The sequence below is a fragment of the Erythrolamprus reginae genome, chromosome 3 (assembly GCF_031021105.1).
Source record: "Erythrolamprus reginae isolate rEryReg1 chromosome 3, rEryReg1.hap1, whole genome shotgun sequence".
Taxonomy (NCBI): domain Eukaryota; kingdom Metazoa; phylum Chordata; class Lepidosauria; order Squamata; family Dipsadidae; genus Erythrolamprus; species Erythrolamprus reginae.
Genome location: NC_091952.1, coordinates 185,823,077 through 185,841,450, shown reverse-complemented (window position 1 = coordinate 185,841,450; position 18,374 = coordinate 185,823,077). Strand labels below are relative to the sequence as shown.

The following is an 18,374-nucleotide window of genomic DNA, read 5'->3' as shown; positions in this document are numbered from 1 at the left end:
TTGTCACAGCCTTTATCCATGTATTGTATTTTTACTTCCAGGTTTAGCCTCACAGCCCTGGGATTCCACTACTAACCGGGTACAACACAGAGCCCAGGCAGGCAGAGAAGGTGCTGCCATGCTTTCCTAATTAGCCCAAACCAACTGCCACTTCAGCCCAGCTTTGCCCGGAGGTTCCCTTGGCTTGGTGACCCAGCGCGGGTGGGAGTGAGGCCAGGGCCAAACCCCTTTGGGCTGTGTGTAACTCGAGCGGCGAGGGGTTATTTTAAAATGAGGAACCAGAGAGGCTTGCGGATCAGAGCAACTAGATTGTTGATGTTTCCGGGTATAGATAAACAAAGGGAGGCGGAGGAGGATCTCACTAGACAGGCAGCGATAGCGAGATAAGCAAGCGAGCCGCGCTCGTCAAAGGTCACGTTGCACAGACCCGGGGAGAGGCTGTTTGGACGTCCTGAGCTGGGACCTGCCAGGCACAGAGGCGGCTGGGGTACCGGATCGCGGAGCAGGCGGTGCGACCCCCCGAGGCCGCCAGTTCCCTTGCCGGGCAAGCCAACAGCCCAGCGCCCGCGGCGCTCCAGCCGCAACAGGTGTCTGCCGGAGTGTAGGGGGGGGGGGCGGGCATTCCGGCCCCTTTGCAGCCCCGGGAGAGAAGGAAGAGGCGGCGGCGGCGCGCTGGTAGCCCTGCCCGGTCTCAGCCCGTGGAGCCATGGAGGAAGATCCCGAGTTTGACTTCGATTTCCTCTTCGAGTTTAACCAGAGCAGCGAGGCTGCGGGCGGCAAAGGTTGGTGGTGGCGAGGCAGCAGCGGTCACCCTCGAGGGGAGGCGAGGCGGGGAACCGGCGCTCTGGAGAGTGGGGGGGGGGGGAGGACAAGGAGCGCTTTATTCGCCGCGCGTTAAATATAGCGGTTCTTCTGGGACGGGAAAGAGCCGTCTCCACAATAGGCTGAGCCTGGGGACGGGAGGGGGGGGGGGGGAGGAAGCTTGAAGCGCCGCCCGTTGCTGAGCTGGAGGCATCGCCTCGCTCGCTTGGACGCTCCTCTCCCCCTCCCTCCCCCCACACCGTCTCCTTCGAAGCCTGCGGAGCCCAGCTCGGATTTGTGGGTGTTTCTCCTCACTGCTTCCTAAAAGGCGAGCAGAAGCCGCCTCCTGAAGCGCTTGGAGGAAAGGAGTCTTGGCTGGAAATTGAAGCGGAAACCCCTTTGCCCTTGTGCTGGCTCCAACCGGGTTCTTCGTGGGCCCGGCTTTGCCGGTCTCCTCCCCCCACCCTTTTTAAATGCCTTCCTCCAGCGCGAAAAAGACAATTCCACCATATTACTGTTTTTCTCGTCACTTGCAGAAGGGGAAACCGGCCGAACTCTTGCCAACTTCACCCGAAGGAAGCAAAACAAAATAAAAAAGCAGTTGTTCTCTGTTCCGTCAAGGAATTTGTAATAATAATAATAATAATAATAATAATAATAATAATAATAATAATAATAATAATAATAATAATAATAATAATAATAATAATGACAAGAGACAGGTCTTCTACTGAAGTGCACTTGTACTTGTCCCCCCCCCCAAGTGGAATTGTGAGGAAAACAACCCAAAAAAGAGTTTTACTGTTTTCATTGGAGAACTTTTAAGAAAGGGCCAGTCCTTCCTGTCACTGCTCCAGGGTGAAAATTGTTCTCTTAAAGTCCGGGTTTTTATCCTTACCCTTGGGAACTTCTTAAAAAAAAATTCCCCCTGGAATGGGACAGCAAGCAAGGGGGGAGGGTTGGGGGCAGGTTCCCTGTAACAACCCACCGAGGGTCTTGTGGATCAGCCTTGAAGTTCTGTAGAATAAAACTAGTTTAAAAAAAACACACGTGGTGTTACCTTGGACTTGTGTCCTAAATCAGGTGGCTTGCCAAATTTCCAAAAGGAGACTAAGCAGTGGAAATCACATGCAGGGTCCAGAGATAGAGCAGATTTTTATTCCTGCATTGGCTTTCAACAAGGGAAAGACTGCATTTCAGTGTTTATTAATTAGTTATTTAAATTTGTTTGCTGCCCATCTCACATCACAAGGCAACTTTAATACATAGATGATAAATATCCCATCAGGTTGTCTGTTTAATCCAGAATGTGATGAAATTCAACTGGAGTATGAGAGTTAGACAAATAGTGTACAGTAATGTTGGCTTTACAGCCACATAAATGGAGGTGATCCTATATAAACTATGGCAATGATGGAGAACCTATGGAGCGGGTGCCACAGGTGGTACGCGGAGCCATATCTGCTGCCACAGAAGCCATTGCCATAGCTCAGCTCCAACGTGCATGTGTGTGCTGGCCAGCTGATTTTTGGCTGGCACAGAGGCTCTGGGAGGGCATTTTTGGCTTCTAGAGAGCCTCCGTGGGGATGGGGGAGGACATTTTTACCTTCTCTTGGCTCTCGGGAAGCCTTTGGAGCTTGGGGAGGGTGAAACACGAGCCTACTGGGCCCACCAGAAGTTGGGAAACAGGCTGTTCTGGCCTCCAGAGGGCCTCTCGGGGGTGGGGGAAGCTGTTTTTGCCCTCCCCAAGCATTGAATTATGGATGTGGGCACTTGCGCATGCCCTACACACACTTTTTCAACACCTGAGGAAAAAAAGGTTTGCCATCACTGAACTATGGCTTGAAAAGATTTTTGGGGGAAGCTGTAATTCTGTGATACATAGACTAATATCTGGATCTACAAAGCTTCTAGATTCCAATCCCCATTTTAGCCTTTGTATATTTCTAGTGGCTGTTCAGTGGCATTAGTGTAATTGGATACCGAAAAACAATCTTGAAAACTTTTTTGTTTATATAACATATGTATATATAACCCAGTTATATATACATGTTTCCTTCCTAACCCAGACTGCATCAGGCATTTGGGTGTTAGGTTGTACTGCACTCTGAGCATGAAATTTCCATATTACAGTGCAGCTGACACAAAGAAGGTGCACAGTTATATGGAACTAATTCATAAAACTTGAAGATTCTCTGTTGTGAGTCAGAATCCCTAAGAGACATAAGTGAATTGGAAGGAGTTTTTAAAATGTTGTGTTGGCTGCAGTAATTGATCTGGAACTTTTCAGTATTACGACTCTAATGAAACTTTTTTTTACTGGAGTGGGGCTCACTTTTGGGGGTTGTGGAATCAGAAAGTTGGAGAATGAGTGATAACAATCTAATCAGTATATGATTGGTACAATCAGGCTGAAACGTAATTCAATAGTATACATAACTGACAATGAAATAGATCATAGCTTGCTTTAGTTCTACTCTAATGTAAATGAAATAGTTTTTTAGTCAGGTTCCCCATGTCTGCTCTACAAGAACCCTATTCAGATGTTCCAAATCCTCAAATATTAAGTGCAAATGGAGTTATCTGTTCAAACTTCATCTGCCAAGTACTGCTGCCTTCTACCAGCTGGGAAGGCATGGAGCAAAAAAAGTGGAGATAATCCAAATTTCATTAGGCCACAGATTTTTCCTTATTATTTTGTTGCAACTATTTTGTGTATGGGTTGTCAAACTGGATATCTTTGAGGGTTGGATCAGCAGTGTTGTTTTCCACAGGGTGGCCAGGGGGCAGGGAGTGAGGGGTGAGATGGGACAGGCACCTCCTGCAGCACCCTGCTGACCAAAATGGGGTACATGTGAAGCATGTGCAGCCTATTTTGCCAGCAGAGGCACCACGGACTACATTTAAACACCCCATGGGCCGGATGAGTTTGACACCCCTATTCTACCTATTCTCTGATGAATACATTCCTAACTCTTTGTCCATTATAACTACCCTAAATTAGAGAAGAGTCCGTGCTGTTCATCCAAAAACTGTTCTTCTTTTGTTAACTCTTGCACAATAGATTTAACATTTTCCTAGATCCTGAAGACAGGCATTATCCAATAATGTTTATTTCCTAGGATATATATAAGCTATTGACAGTACACTGACAGTATGACAGTGGCTGTTAGAAGAAATGCAATTTTAGACCTCATAAATATCAATTTATTTATTTATTTATTTATTTACTTACTTACTTACTTACTTACTTACTTACTTACTTACTTACTTACTTACTTACTTACTTACTTATTGGATTTGTATGCTGCCCCTCTCCGGAGACTCGGAGCGGCTAACAGTAACAATAAAACAGTGTACAATAGTAATCTAATACTAAAAACAATTAAAAAACCCATTAATATAAAAAACATACATACATACCATGCATAGAATTGTAAAGACCTAGGGGGAAAGAGGATCTCAATTCCCCCATGCCTGACGGCAGAGGTGAGTTTTAAGTAGCTTGCGAAAGGGAAGGAGGGTGGGAGCAATTCTAATCTCTGGGGGGAGTTGGTTCCAGAGGGCCGGGGCACAGAGAAGGCTCTTCCCCTGGGTCCCACCAAGCGACATTGTTTAGTTGACGGGGCCTGGAGAAGATCCACTCTGTGGGACCTAAACATGGCTTTATCTATGTATGAGACCATGTTGCAATTCATCCGTGTGAATCTCCCTGTTTAATCTTTTCCATGTCTTTTTGGGGGAAATGAATATGGGTATGTACCTTCTCATAAGAAAGTAACAATAACAGAGGTATAGTATGTAAATACTATGCAAATATTATTTACATAGTATATAAGATGGCAAAGTGTGAGTCTGACCTGCTCCTGGAAACAATTTCAGAAGTTGGTAAGTGTGTGAAAAAGGTTGAAAGTGCTCTTTCCCCCCATGTATAAATTTTGCTTCTCATAATGACTGACTTTCTGTGTGGGTTTTTGGTTGAGGATAATCTTTGAGTCATTTCCTGTTTTCTCTGCAGGTCAAAATATTCTGTGCAACCAGTGTATAAGCAATTAGGCCTCAATGTTTTAGAGTAGTATCCACAATGGGTTTAGATGGAACTCCAAGCTGGAAAGAGAAAAAAGCCCTTGTGCTGCTCCACACCTGGATGTTAATGGCCATCTTTTGGTAAATAAAAGGCGTATAATAGGTGTTGAATGTACTAATGGTGTTTAACATGAAAAAAGAAAAGAAAAGCCCCAAACGTCATAGAGCTACTTCTGTAGCAGCTGGAGTAATATTGTATGTCCTTTGTCAACATTGTCATTTAACTAGTAGAGGAACATCGGAGTTCAGTTGGGAATAGAGCCATGATCATTAACGGAGCTTTTCCGGATCTCAGTGTATATGTTAGGGGAGTGACATCGCCTGGAGCATTTGCCTCCGGGGGAGAGGAAGGAAGCAAACATTATATGTAGAGGAAATGAGAGGACGCCTGCCTTGCCTTTTTGATTCAATCACTCAAGAATTCTTAAAAAGCAAGTGAAGCCAAAGACATGTTGAAACTTGAGGCAGGGATGATAACAAAAAATTGGCATGCGAATGGTTGGTACAGTAAAAAACGGCAGTATGTTATTTGTAACGGATTAGTGGCCACCACTTTTAGGGATACTTGGGATTGTTAAGACATTCATTCAGACTTTCTGGAGAATTTGGGTATATGCAAACATGTTGAGGAGTTGTTCAATAGAATAATGCACCTTTTCACAAGGATCATGGAAAACAGTGTGTGCCTCAAAAAGAATAACAGCATGGCTCAGGGAAAAACTGCAGCATGTTGAACCCCCCCCCCTTTTTGGTTCTTTTCCCCTACTTTTATCGGTTGGCTATGTAGCTCAACAGTACAGAATCGCACAATATAAATGTGTTTATTACCACAACTCAACATGGAAAAGGAGGATGAAATTAGATTATATGCTGTGTAGAAGCACAATTGATTTCCACTTAGTTTAGTACATTAAAAGCACACAATTACTCGAATTCAACTCAGCAGGTGAAATTTAGAAAGTGTAAAAAATTAAATAAGGAGATTCAACATTCGGATGAGTATCTTGTAAATGTAAGTCAACTTGTTGTAGTAAATATCTAATTTAAAAATAAAGAAAGTTGGATGCAATTTGTGCTAGGTATGAAAAGACAGCAGAGCAATAGCTTGCTTATGCTGTTTTGTTTGATTTAGAGTAGCAAAAGACTAAAGGGGAGATAGGGTTGTAATCAGGGGTGGGCAGGAAGTGGAACAGTGTGGAACTTTTTAAAAACGCCGTTCCACTGGTGGAAATGGAGCTGCGCGCACAGCTTCATCACCGTCGGTTGTGCACGTGCCGTGCACATGAGCTTTGGCTTCTGCGCATGTGCAGCAGCCGAATCTCACCGACCCAGCCTGCTGCAACAGCACCCCCCGCTAGGTGGGCCCAGAGAGTGTGGCGTTTGTCCAACAGGTGTGGGATGGCTCTGCCGCTGCTGTTGCTGCCGATGCAGCTGGTGACCCTGGGGCTGGGTCCTGCGAGGCGTGGCGGTCAGTCCCAGCCAGGAGCCACCAGCAAGAAGAAATCCTCCAGGAAGGAGAGCAGCTCATTGGGGAGACTGGCAAGTGGGCAATGGTGGCGATGGGGGAGCATTATCTCCCCAATGAGATAATGTTGGGCCACAACAATGCACATGTGCAGGAAGCTGAAGGGGAGGAGCGCACGCACTCACCCACACCCATACGCCACCGGAGCGTTCCAGTAGAGCCGCAAATGGCTGCCCTTCACTGGTTGTAATGGTTGTTTTATTCTATGGAATCTGTTAAATTTATGGTCAAAGCAATGGAAACTGAAATTTAACGTTTCCAAATGTAAAATGATGCACTTGGGGAAAAGGAATCCTCAATCTGAGTATTGTATTGGCAGTTCTGTGTTAGCAAATACTTCAGAAGAGAAGGATTTAGGGGTAGTGATTTCTGACAGTCTCAAAATGGGTGAGCAGTGTGGTCGGGCGGTAGGAAAAGCAAGTAGGATGCTTGGCTGCATAGCTAGAGGTATAACAAGCAAGAAGAGGGAGATTGTGATCCCCTTATATAGAATGCTGGTGAGACCACATTTGGAATACAACTGTGTTCAGTTCTGGACACCTCACCTACAAAAAGATATTGACAAAATTGAACGGGTCCAAAGACGGGCTACAAGAATGGTGGAAGGTCTTAAGCATAAAACGTATCAGGAAAGACTTAATGAACTCAATCTGTATAGTCTGGAGGACAGAAGGAAAAGGGGGGACATGATCGAAACATTTAAATATATTAAAGGGTTAAATAAGGTTCAGGAGGGAAGTGTTTTTAATAGGAAAGTGAACACAATAGTTCTTGCCACAATCCTAGGACTGGTCTTGCTGTCCTTAGTGCAACAATATAGGTTCTAATATGCCCATATTAGATATCTTATTGATGTTTATCAGTTGTACCAATATAATTAGAATATAGAGTCTGACGGGCACAATTAGAGGTATCTGTGGTGCATCTTTGGTGCCCATTGGATGCTATGTGAGGATCCTATCTGTAGAGATAGGCCTGTAGACTTTTTCTGCCTTATCATGGTACATTGAAAAAGCTTCAGATCATAGATGCCTACGAAGAATATACATCATTATTTGTTATTACTATCTAGCCATTTCTGGGTTGCTTGGTTTTCTTGTACCATATTGATAATCAAAATATATCAGAATAAAACTATTTTAGCTGCTGCGGTTTTCTGTTGTTTGTACTGTTGAACCATAATCTCTAAAAAGCTTGTTTGTAAGGTTTCCTATATGTCACATAATTTATGATAGAAGAGGTTGAAGATGCCTTTGAATGTTTTGAGGGTACCAAGAAAGGTTACTTGGATCCTTTTCATTCTTTCTGATCAGTTCAAAAGGAGTTTGCACAGAGCAACTTGTATCATTGCTGTATGGTGTGAGATGAATCTTTGCATTCTTTATCCCAGAGATGCTAAAGAAAGTGACAATTCATTCATGTGGACTTTCATGCAGTAACAACCAAAGAGGGCTTCAGTCTTCACACTTCTGCTTGTTCTGCAATTCTGTAATAACAACCTTCAAGACCCTCCGTATTTTGTTTGTGTGACTGAAGGAGAGCAATTTATTATTTTATATTGGAGAGTGAGCATATTCACTGCATTAAGTTTATTTTTGTTTACATTGGTATTAAATTAAGTGTACTGTATGTCCTGGCCCCTGGCCCTGGCCTGATCCTGGCACACTATTTAAAGGTTAAATAACTCACTCTGCTCAAAAATAACTCGATAATCCTGTTATAAAGGATGTCATGGCAAATTCTGATTTGAGAAAAAGGTAAATGGAATCTAAGAACTAAAGCTGCTTAATTTCCAAGCTTATTTGTTACTGTCTTTCTTTAGACATTCAAAGTGCATATTTAGCCTTCCCTTCTCTGTTGTTTTTTTGGGGGGGGGGTTTGCAACAGCAATTCTATGAGGGTGGGTGTGGCAGAAAGAAGGTGACTGGTCCCAAATCTTTAATGATCGTCCATGGTTGAGGGAGGACTTAAATCCAGAACCTAGAACTCTTTGGTCCTAGTCCGTTCTTGAATGGCTAAATGATACTAACTCTTGGCCATCTTTCAAATCGTTATGGTACGCTTTAATTCCAGAGAAAAACTCTAGTATATTCACTAGATCTGTGATGGCTAACCTATGGCACGTGTGACACTGGTGGCACACGGAGCTATATCTGCTGGCATGTGAGCAGTTGCCCTATCTCAGCTCCAACACGCATGTAGGCACCCATCAGCTGATTTTTGGCATACACAGAGGCTCTGGGAGGGCATTTTCAGCCTCTGGACGGCCTCCAGTGGGCAGGGGAGTCCGCTTTCCCCTTCCCCAAGCTCCAAGAAAGCCTCTGGAGCATAGGGAGGGTGAAAAATGGGCCTACTGGGCCCACCAGAAGTCAGGAAATAGGGGCGCGTGGGGGGCATTGAATATGGGTGTGAGCATGCGCAGATGTGCAATAGCGCTCGTGTGCACTATTTCGGCACCCGAGAAAAAAAAGGTTCGCTATCGCTGCACTTGATCATGAAAGGGATTCAGCCAGGGGTGCAATGCTCCCAGTTCACTCATGCCTGTCGGTTGTTGGAGAGCCAGTCGTGAAGGGAGCATGAGGTTCCGCCCAGATGCCGCCATTTGGGTTCTTTTACAGAGAGTATAAAAGAACCCAAATGGCAGCGTCCAGGCAGGTCGGCAGACCCTCGCACTCACTTTGTGACCGGCTCTCTGACAATGAGCAAACCGGGAACATTTTACCCCTGGATTCAGCTTACTAATAAATTAATTTGTGTCTGCGTGCAACATCTCATCTCATGTCTTTTTCTTTTTTATCTTTTTTTGCAGAACATTATAACTATGCATCCTCAAATATAAATTCAACTTTGCCCCTAAATGTGGCGCATTCTTCACTGCCAACTCCATGCCATGGCCTTCAAATGTCTATTCCAGTCATTCCAAATGTCTCATCAGCTAATCATCTTTCAGGTTATGGAGGACATGCTGACAATAGCACTGCTGGGTATTATTTGCCTCCAAGCGTCAGACCTAACGGAAGTGCCAGCGTTGGAAAGTCCTAGAATTGAAATAACCACCTACTTAGGGCTGCATCCAAACAACAACCAGTTCTTCCACGAAGCTGAGGTTGATGAATCCACCCAAAACACCAAGAGATCGCCTTCTACCGCTACTCTGAATTTACCAAACATTGAGGCTTACAGGGACCCATCTTGTCTAAGCCCAGCCAGTAGCCTCTCTTCCAGGAGTTGCAATTCAGAAGCGTCTTCCTACGAATCAAATTATTCCTATCCTTACACTTCACCCCAGACATCTCCTTGGCAGTCGCCTTGCGTATCACCCAAGACCAATGAAACCGAGGAGAGGTACCAGCGAAGTCTAGTTCCCTGCACGCTCCTTAATTCACCCCGGCATTCTCCTTCCACATCTCCCAGAACAAGCATTACTGAAGAAAATTGGCTGAGCTCTCGCAACTCCAGGCCGTCCTCTCCCTGCAATAAGAGAAAATACAGTTTGAATGGCAGGCAGGACATCCTACTCTCCACATCACTCCCCAACCCCCTCTCCCCAGAATTCTCCGAGGGTTAGCGTGACGGATGAGACGTGGCTGGGAAACACTAACCAATATACCAGTTCAGCGATTGTCGCCGCAATTAACGCCCTCACTACTGACAGCACAATAGATATGAATGATGGCATTCCTATCAAGTCTAGGAAAACTGCAGTAGATCACACTGCCTCCATGGCACTCAAGACTGAACCTAGTGGGGATGATCAGGGGACCATATCGCCAATTACCGATTTACCACAAGAAGAGTTTCCTGGGTTCCAGCACATCAGGAAAACAAGCTTCTGCGATCAGTATCTTTCAGTTCCACAGTATCCCTATCAGTGGGCCAAATCAAAACCTTTGGCCCCCTCATCATACATGAGGTACAGTTTCTTTAGATGTCATCTTTAAAAGAAAAGTCCCTGTTTTCTCTTTTGCTTTACCTCCTCCCAATATTGTCTTTGTTTTTAGTACTTCAAACTCGGTAATCATAGACAGCCAGAAATTTTTTTTATAGCACTATCTTTTTTTTGCTTTTGCTACATGGTACGTTAAGACTCATTTTCACTTTGGTTAGTAAAGGTAAACTCCAAGCAGTTTCCCTAGATTCTTAGGTATCTATTAGTTTCCTATCTGTGTAGCATTTTTAAAAATCCCTAATCAAAGCAGTTACCTTTACAAACTTGAAAATAGATGGTGAATGCTTGATTACAGGAGGGTATATCACGCAATATAAAATAGAATTGCAGTAATACTGCGCGTTTACATTTAGCTTTTCTTGTGATACTTGTTTTATTTCCTATTATAGCAGTTTAAAAGCCAAAAAAGAGAGAAATGTTTATTTCCTGTTTTAATTGTTAATGATTTGTATGGGTTTTTGTTTGTATTTGTCTTTTTATAGTGTGATGGGGTAGTTTATAGAAGTGGTTGATTTTGTTTCAAAACCATCCTTATCAACCCTTGGCTATAAATTCTTAGGCCCATGTGTACACATGTGATGATGTTTATTTATTTAAATAAGGTTCAAGAGGGAAGTGTTTTTAATAGGAAAGTGAACACAAGAACAAGTCGGCACAATTTGAGGTTAGTTGGAAGAAAGATCAGAAGCAATGTGAGAAAATCTTATTTTACTGAAAGATTAGTAGATACTTGGAACAAACTTCCAGCAGACATGGTTGGTAAATCCACAGTAACTGAATTTAAATATGCCTGGGATAAACATATATCCATCCTAAGATAAAATACAGGGAACAGTATAAGGGCAAACTAGATGGACCAAGAGGTTTTCTTCTGCCGTCAATCTTCTATGCTTCTATGTTTCTTTCTTTCTATCTATCTATCTATCTATCTATCTATCTATCTATCTATCTATCTATCTATCTATCTATCTATCTATCTATCTATCTATCTGACATACACTACCCATCTTACCTAGAGACAATTCTAGAAAATCAACCAATCCCAATTTAATACAATAAATAGTAGCATTAAACTTGTTTTAAAATTGACAAAGATGGAGAGAAAAAGAAGGAGATGAGATCTATTTAATTTATTTACTATCTCCAGCATGACAACGCCCCTATTGGGGCTCCTGGCCAATTGGAAGGATGTTCCAGAGGGTGGGAGCCATGGCAGAAAAGGCTATTCTGTATCTTGCCAGGTGCAACATGCCCCTTCTGCTGGTCCAGTTGGGGCAGGCAAATTCCACCGAAGTGAGACAGTCCCTCAGATGACCTGAACCCGTGTCATGAAGGGTTTTAAAGGTAAAAACCAATACCTTGAATTTGACCCGAAAGCGAGTTTGCAACTAGTGCAGCCAATGAAACAGTGATGTAGTGTGGATACCAAGAAGTATCTTCACAGTTGTTTTCTGCACGAGCTGTAACTTCTAAATATTCTTTAAAGGTAGATCCATGTATGGAGTGTGTTGCAATAGCCCAAGCATGAGATGGCTATCAGTAGTGGTCTCCTACCAGAGCGGTAAAGGTTGAGCTAAGTGCGCAGCTTCAGGTGTCCTGTGGGCGTGAGTGAGTGCGTGCATGTGTCCCAGAAAGTTTTTGCTTCTGCGCATGCGCAGAAAGCAAAACCTTGTGAGGGGACATGCATGCAAGAAATACTTTGATGACTTTTGCTTTTGCAAAAAAATCATCTAATTCTCACACGCATGTCCCCTAATGAGATTTTACTTCCTGTGAAGCAAAACCACACCGGGATGTACATCCAGGACATCCGAAGATCCGGACATCCAAAGCTGTGCGCAGAGCGCACCGGTAGTGGTGAAAACCACAAAGGGGCGTGCATAAGCGCACTAGCGTGCCTTCCGTCCCCTGTCCTATTGTCTCTCCTATATCTTCTCTTCTATCCCTATATCTTTTCTTCTATTCTCTCATTGATATATTTTATTCCTATATTTTCTCTTCTCTTCTTTCTTTAATATATTTTACTCGAGTGTATCCTCTGTGTATTGTTGTGTATTGGACTAAATAAATAAATAAATAAATAAATACAAACATACATACAAACATACATACATACATACATACATACATACATACATACATACATGCCTTCTGTTGCACGAATCCCAGCGACCAGTTAGGGTGGGTCTTCTCCGGATCCCGTCAACTAAACAATGCCGCTTGGCGGGACCCAGGGGAAGAGCCTTCTCTGTGGCTCTCTGGAACCAACTCCCCCCAGAGATTAGAATTGCCCCCACCCTCCTTGCCTTTCGTAAGCTACTTAAAACCCACCTCTGCCGCCAGGCATGGGGGAATTGAGATTCCCTTTCCCCCTAGGCCTTTACAATTTTATGCATGGTATGTCTGTATGTATGTTTGGTTTTTTATATTAATGAGTTTGTAACCGTTTTTAGTATTGGATTATTATTGTACGCTGTTTTATGATTGTTGTTAGCCGCCCCAAGTCTTCGAAGAGGGGCAGCATATAAATCCAATAAATGAATGAATGAATGAATGAATGAATGAATGAATGCATGCATGCATGCATGCATGCATACATACATACCGGAATCCGCCTCTGATGGCCATGGCTTGATTGACTGAACACAAGGACTCCCAATCTAGGAAAGGATGCATAACTGATGCATTATCCGAAATTACACAAAGTCTCTCTTAGCCATGACTGTCCCCTGCTCTTAGAGCAAGTGTCACGAGTTCAGGAGAGGCTCCCAAGTTGCATACTGGTATGTCTGCGGTAGTGCAATTCCCATCCAGAACTAAATATGTTAATGTCCCACATCTCCATGTACTTGGCCTTATCAGGATTCAGCAGAAGTCCGTTGTTCCCCTCTCCAGCTCCAAGCATTGGAAGAGGGCAGTGATGGCACCACTTGGTACACTGGTGACTCTTTCAAAATAATATTTCATTTGATTTTCTTCTTAGAATGGTCATACACAGTCATTAAATACATAGTCATTAAAACAAGATAGTTCTGGCCTGCAGTCCTACATTGAGTTGTCTACAGGTCAAAAGGATCAAGAAGATCGTGATGGTAGAGTTGAAGCTTCACCTGCTTTTTTTTTTAGGTACACTGCCCCTACCTGGACATTTTTCTTTTTTTTAACGCTACCCATTAATCACTCCTGCCTACATTCAAAAAAGTCATAGCATAAAAGTACGGTCGGAAGAAACAAAAAGGAAAGGGATAAAAGAGAAAACGAGGCACCAAGTTTTAAATGTGAAATGAAAATAATTCCAGGATAAAATTAGCCTTTCTGCAGAGCTCATGGAATCCTGCTTTCTATCTCCTGTAGTGTAATGTAAGCAATAATATAATAATAGAAAGATAACATGCAAAGGAAAAGAAAAAAAATGAAACACAGACCTTAACGTTATGTTGCTGTGAATGTGGCTAGACTGTCTTGTCTTGGTTTTTGGTGTTCTGTTTGTGTATATAATGTCCAACTCCCCAAAGAGATATTAAAATAACAATATGCAAACACACAGCTATAACTTCTACTCCTGTGATGGTGAACCTAGGTCAGTGTTTCCCAACCTTGGCAACTTGAAGATATTTGGACTTTAACTCCCAGAATTCCCCAACCAGCGAATGCTGGCTGGGGAATTCTGGGAGTTGAAGTCCAAATATCTTCAAGTTGCCAAGGTTGGGAAACACTGACCTAAGGCATACATGCCATATCTGCTGGTACATAAGCCATTGCCCTAGCTCAGCTCCTACCCTGTTTCCCCGAAAATAAGTCACCCCCGAAAGTAAGGCATAGGAGAGGTTTCATAGAATTGCCTAATATAATGCATCCCCAGAAAGTAAGATGTAGGAGACATTTTGTTTCACAGCATTCCCGAACAGAACGTATATAACATATATTTGAAGAAAGTATAATTGTTGTACGTGGAAATAATGGTACGGTAGTAGTAAGAAATTCTTGATAGGATTCACAGTTTGTCCGGTTATGCTGGTTTGTGATGACAACTATTCTACAGTATATAATGAATGTTCATTTTTTTTGTTTAGCAATAAATGTGAATTCTTCTTCATTGAAAAAAAAAGACATCCCCTGAAAATGAGTCGTAGCACAACTTTGGGAGCAAAAATTAATATAAGATGCTGGCTTATTTTCGGGGACACGGTGGTGTGCACCGTGCCAGCTGACTCCCAACCTCTGGGAGGGCCTCACATTTTTGACTTCCAGAGGGCCTCCAGGGGAATGGGGCAGGGAGTTTTTGGCCTCCCCAGGCTCCAAGCAGCCTCTGAAGGCTGGGGACGGCGAAAAATGGGTCTACCAGGCCCAGCAGAAGCCAGGAAAGCCTCTGTAGCCTGGGGAGGCTGAAAAATGGGTCTTCTGGGCCCATTGGAAGTCGAGAAATGGGGGAGAGGGGGCATGCATGCATGAATGGATGGTGGGGCCCATGGGGGGGCAGTGAATTACAGGTGTGGGCATGCGAGCACTTTTGGCACCCAGGGGGAAAAAGGTTCACCATCACTGTTCTACTTCATGGAATTCCTGTCTACTATTTCAGACATTGTTTTGTAATTTGCAAGTGGGAAGGTTAGCAGCATTTTGAATTTTTTTTTTTTGCATGTGATAATATGGGTCAGTAGTCCTTTGTTGTATGCAAAGTTATCATGCTGTTCTGTATTTCTGAAGACTAATCAAGAATCCAAATAGAGCAGTTACATGTTGTAAATTCTCTTGTATACTTGAGAGAAATGAGTTGTGGAAATGTAGGAAAGTAAACAAAATTAATTTGGATATGAGATAGCCCAATTTTTGAGATAGCCCAATTTTGCTTATACCCCCAGTGGTGAAACAATTGTTTTCAATGCCCTGAAAAGCTTTGGTCCAAACGCAGACCTGTTGAAGTACTCCTGTCTTTTCTCCAGTGGCAGTTGAAACATTGGTGCTGGAGATTTGATTTTCTATATAAAAACTGTACAAGAGGAAAGATTAACAAAACTTTCTTTTTCTGTGACTCTGACCATTAGTATGAAGCTGTAACTTTTCAGCAATTGTCTTGCATAAATATGAATGGGTTAGTGTTCACTTAGTTACCTTATGCAGGACTGCCATATTCATCCACCTCTCTATTTGCTCTAATGATGTTATCTCCCTTCTTGCATTCATCAATCAATCCAATGTTCCTATAGGGTCATTCTTTGTCAAGTGGATCAGGACAGTGTCAAGTTGACTGATTTTTGCAGTCTTCTTTGAAAAGAAACCATCACAAAAATATATGATAGAAAAAAAGAGGTGGTCTTTCTAATGAAATAAAAATGAAGATGATTGAAGATGAAAAAACAGAGCTCTGTTTCATCACCTTCAATCATCTTCATAAGAAAGAGCAAGTTTTTTTCTATCGGTCTCTGTTTTCTCACCTTCAATCATCTTCATTTTTATTTCATTAGAAAGAGCACGTTTTTTTCTATCATATATGTTGTTTTAGTGATGGTTTCTTTCAATTTCACCTGGTCCACTTGACAAAGAATGACCCTGTAATCAAATTATAATGTATATATAAATGGCCCTGGGTTGGGCCGAGAGGCAAATAAGGAGCTTGTGATGTTCCTTCAATACACCAGGGTGATTCGACACAAAAATATGTAACCCTTCCCTGGTGTAGAGCTGAAGGGATTGAATACTGTAGCCTAGAGGATAATTCTCTGCCTTACAAGGCAAAGGTTGCAGGTTCAAGTCCCAGTGGGTATGGCTAGCTGATGAGGCCAAAATAAGGCCGAAATAGATCTATCCTAGTCTCCCTTAATTTTCAAATTCAGCAAAAAAACATGTGCCATATATATTATTATTAATATTAATATTAATATTAATATTAATATTAATATTAATATTAATATTAATATTAATATTAATATTAATATTAATATTAATATTAATATTAATATTAATATTAATATTAATATTAATATTAATATTAATATTAATATTAATATTAATATTAATATTAATATTAATATTAATATTAATATTAATATTAATATTAATATTAATATTAATATTAATATTAATATTAATATTAATAATTTATTAGATTTGTATGCCACCCCTCTCCAAAGACTCACAACAATAATAAAAGGCAATAAACAGTAGAACAAATCTAATATTAAAAGAAAAAGATATTAAAGGGATGTGTTTCCAAAGGCTTTAATTGTACCAACCATTTTTACTTTTTCAACCTTCACCCACTGGACATTCAATTGCAATGTATATAGGTACGTATTGCAATTGAATGTCCAGTGGGTGAAGGTTGAAAAAGCAAAAATGGTTGGTGCAATTAAAGCCTTTGCAAACACATCCCTTTAATGTCTGTTCCGTACATGTAAGAAAGAACTGGGGCTTTGATTGTGTTGATACACCCATGACCTTAATGTTTTTGCATGCTCCTTTCAGATGCCCTTATGCGGCAGAGCTGAGACAACATGTTACCATGTAACGTGGGTGATACTAAGGTTTCCATGAGGTGTAGAGTTTTATATTTTTGGAAGGGCTAGTTCCTTTTTTCAGGTGCATAAATCCTGCTTGAAGGTGCATATATTTCTGTTCTTTGCTCTTACCTGGAAAAAAAGCAGATCAGAAATCTATGATTTGGTGAATAGTTGCTAATTTATAGAGGTGTGATTACAAAGTTTTAAAGCCTCAGAAAGGGAATGTATCTGACCCATGTTTAAAGTATCAGACAATGCAATCTATTTTTGTCTCATGCTTTTGAAGTATATGTGAGTCTGTCTAAAACTGGCATGTAATCTATTTAAGGTAGGTGTAAACATTGGGTCATTCTTTATCAAGTGGACAAGGTGAAATTGAAGCCTTATTTGAAAAGAAAACAATATACAGTGGAACCCCGACATAAGAGCTGCTCTACTTAAGAGCAACTTGAGATAAGAGCTGGGAGGGGAGAGATATTTTTGTTCTACTTACAAGCCCAAATTCGAGATACAAGCGCCAAGGAGCTGTCTCCTGAAGCCAAACGCTAACTTCCGCGTTCGGCTTCAGGAGACAGCTGCGAAGCGGCGCACGTGTTTTAAAAGGTTGCAGCCGGCCGGGGGGGCTCGGGGGGGTGCTTGCAGCTTTCTTTCTTGCTCTTTTTCTTTCTCTCTTTTACCTTCCCTTCCTCTATTTCTTCTTTTCTTTCTCCTTCCCACCTTCTTCCCTCCCTCCCTCCTTTCACTCATTCCTCTCTTACTCTCCCCTTTCATAAGTTTCCTTGCTTCCTTCCTCTGTTCCTGTCCCTTCCCTCTTTCTTTCTTTCTTTCTTTCTTTCTTTCTTTCTTTCTTTCTTTCTTTCTTGCTCTTTTTCTTTCTCTTTTACCTTCCCTTCCTCTATTTCTTCTTTTCTTTCTCCTTCCCACCTTCTTCCCTCCCTCCCTCCCTTCACTCATTCCTCTCTTACTCTCCCCTTTCATAAGTTTCCTTGCTTCCTTCCTCTGTTCCTGTCCCTTCCCTCTTTCCTTCCTTCCTTCCCACCCTCCGTCCATTCATTCACCCATTCCTCTCTTGATCGCTTAAAGCCGGTCCCTGGTGCAAAAAGGGTTGGGGACCTCTGTCCTACAGGATTGGGTGGCAGAGAAGTTGAACATATGTAAATTTAAAAGTTTAAGAAAGTTTACAAGTTAAGTGAAAGAAACTTCATTATTCATTTATATGTACATGTACATTTCTTCATTAAAAACATGTCTTTCTGCATAATTTAGACTAACTTTGTGAGTTTTTTGAGGGTTGGAACCAATTAAAATTATTTACATTAATTCCTATGGGGAAAAGTCGTTCGAGATAAGAGCTGCTCGACTTAAGAGCCCAGGTCTGGAACGAATTAAACTCGTATCTCGAGGTACCACTGTATATGATAGAAAAAAGTGTGCTCTTTCTAAAGAAATAAAAATGAAGTTGATTGAAGGTACGAAAGCAGAGCTCTGTTTCCTCGCATTCAATCATCTTCAT

General features: G+C 42.0%; 1 protein-coding gene across 1 annotated transcript in view; it reads left to right on the top strand.

Annotated features, from left to right (window-relative positions):
* Positions 1-627: 627 nt before the first annotated feature.
* Positions 628-18,374, top strand: part of NFATC1 (nuclear factor of activated T cells 1) — a 168,382-nt gene continuing 150,635 nt past the window's right edge. The window contains 4 exon segments of the mRNA XM_070747425.1: positions 628-782; positions 9,222-9,433; positions 9,435-9,920; positions 9,922-10,325. Coding sequence (XP_070603526.1) covers positions 707-782; positions 9,222-9,433; positions 9,435-9,920; positions 9,922-10,325 — 1,178 coding nt within the window. The 5' untranslated portion in view covers positions 628-706.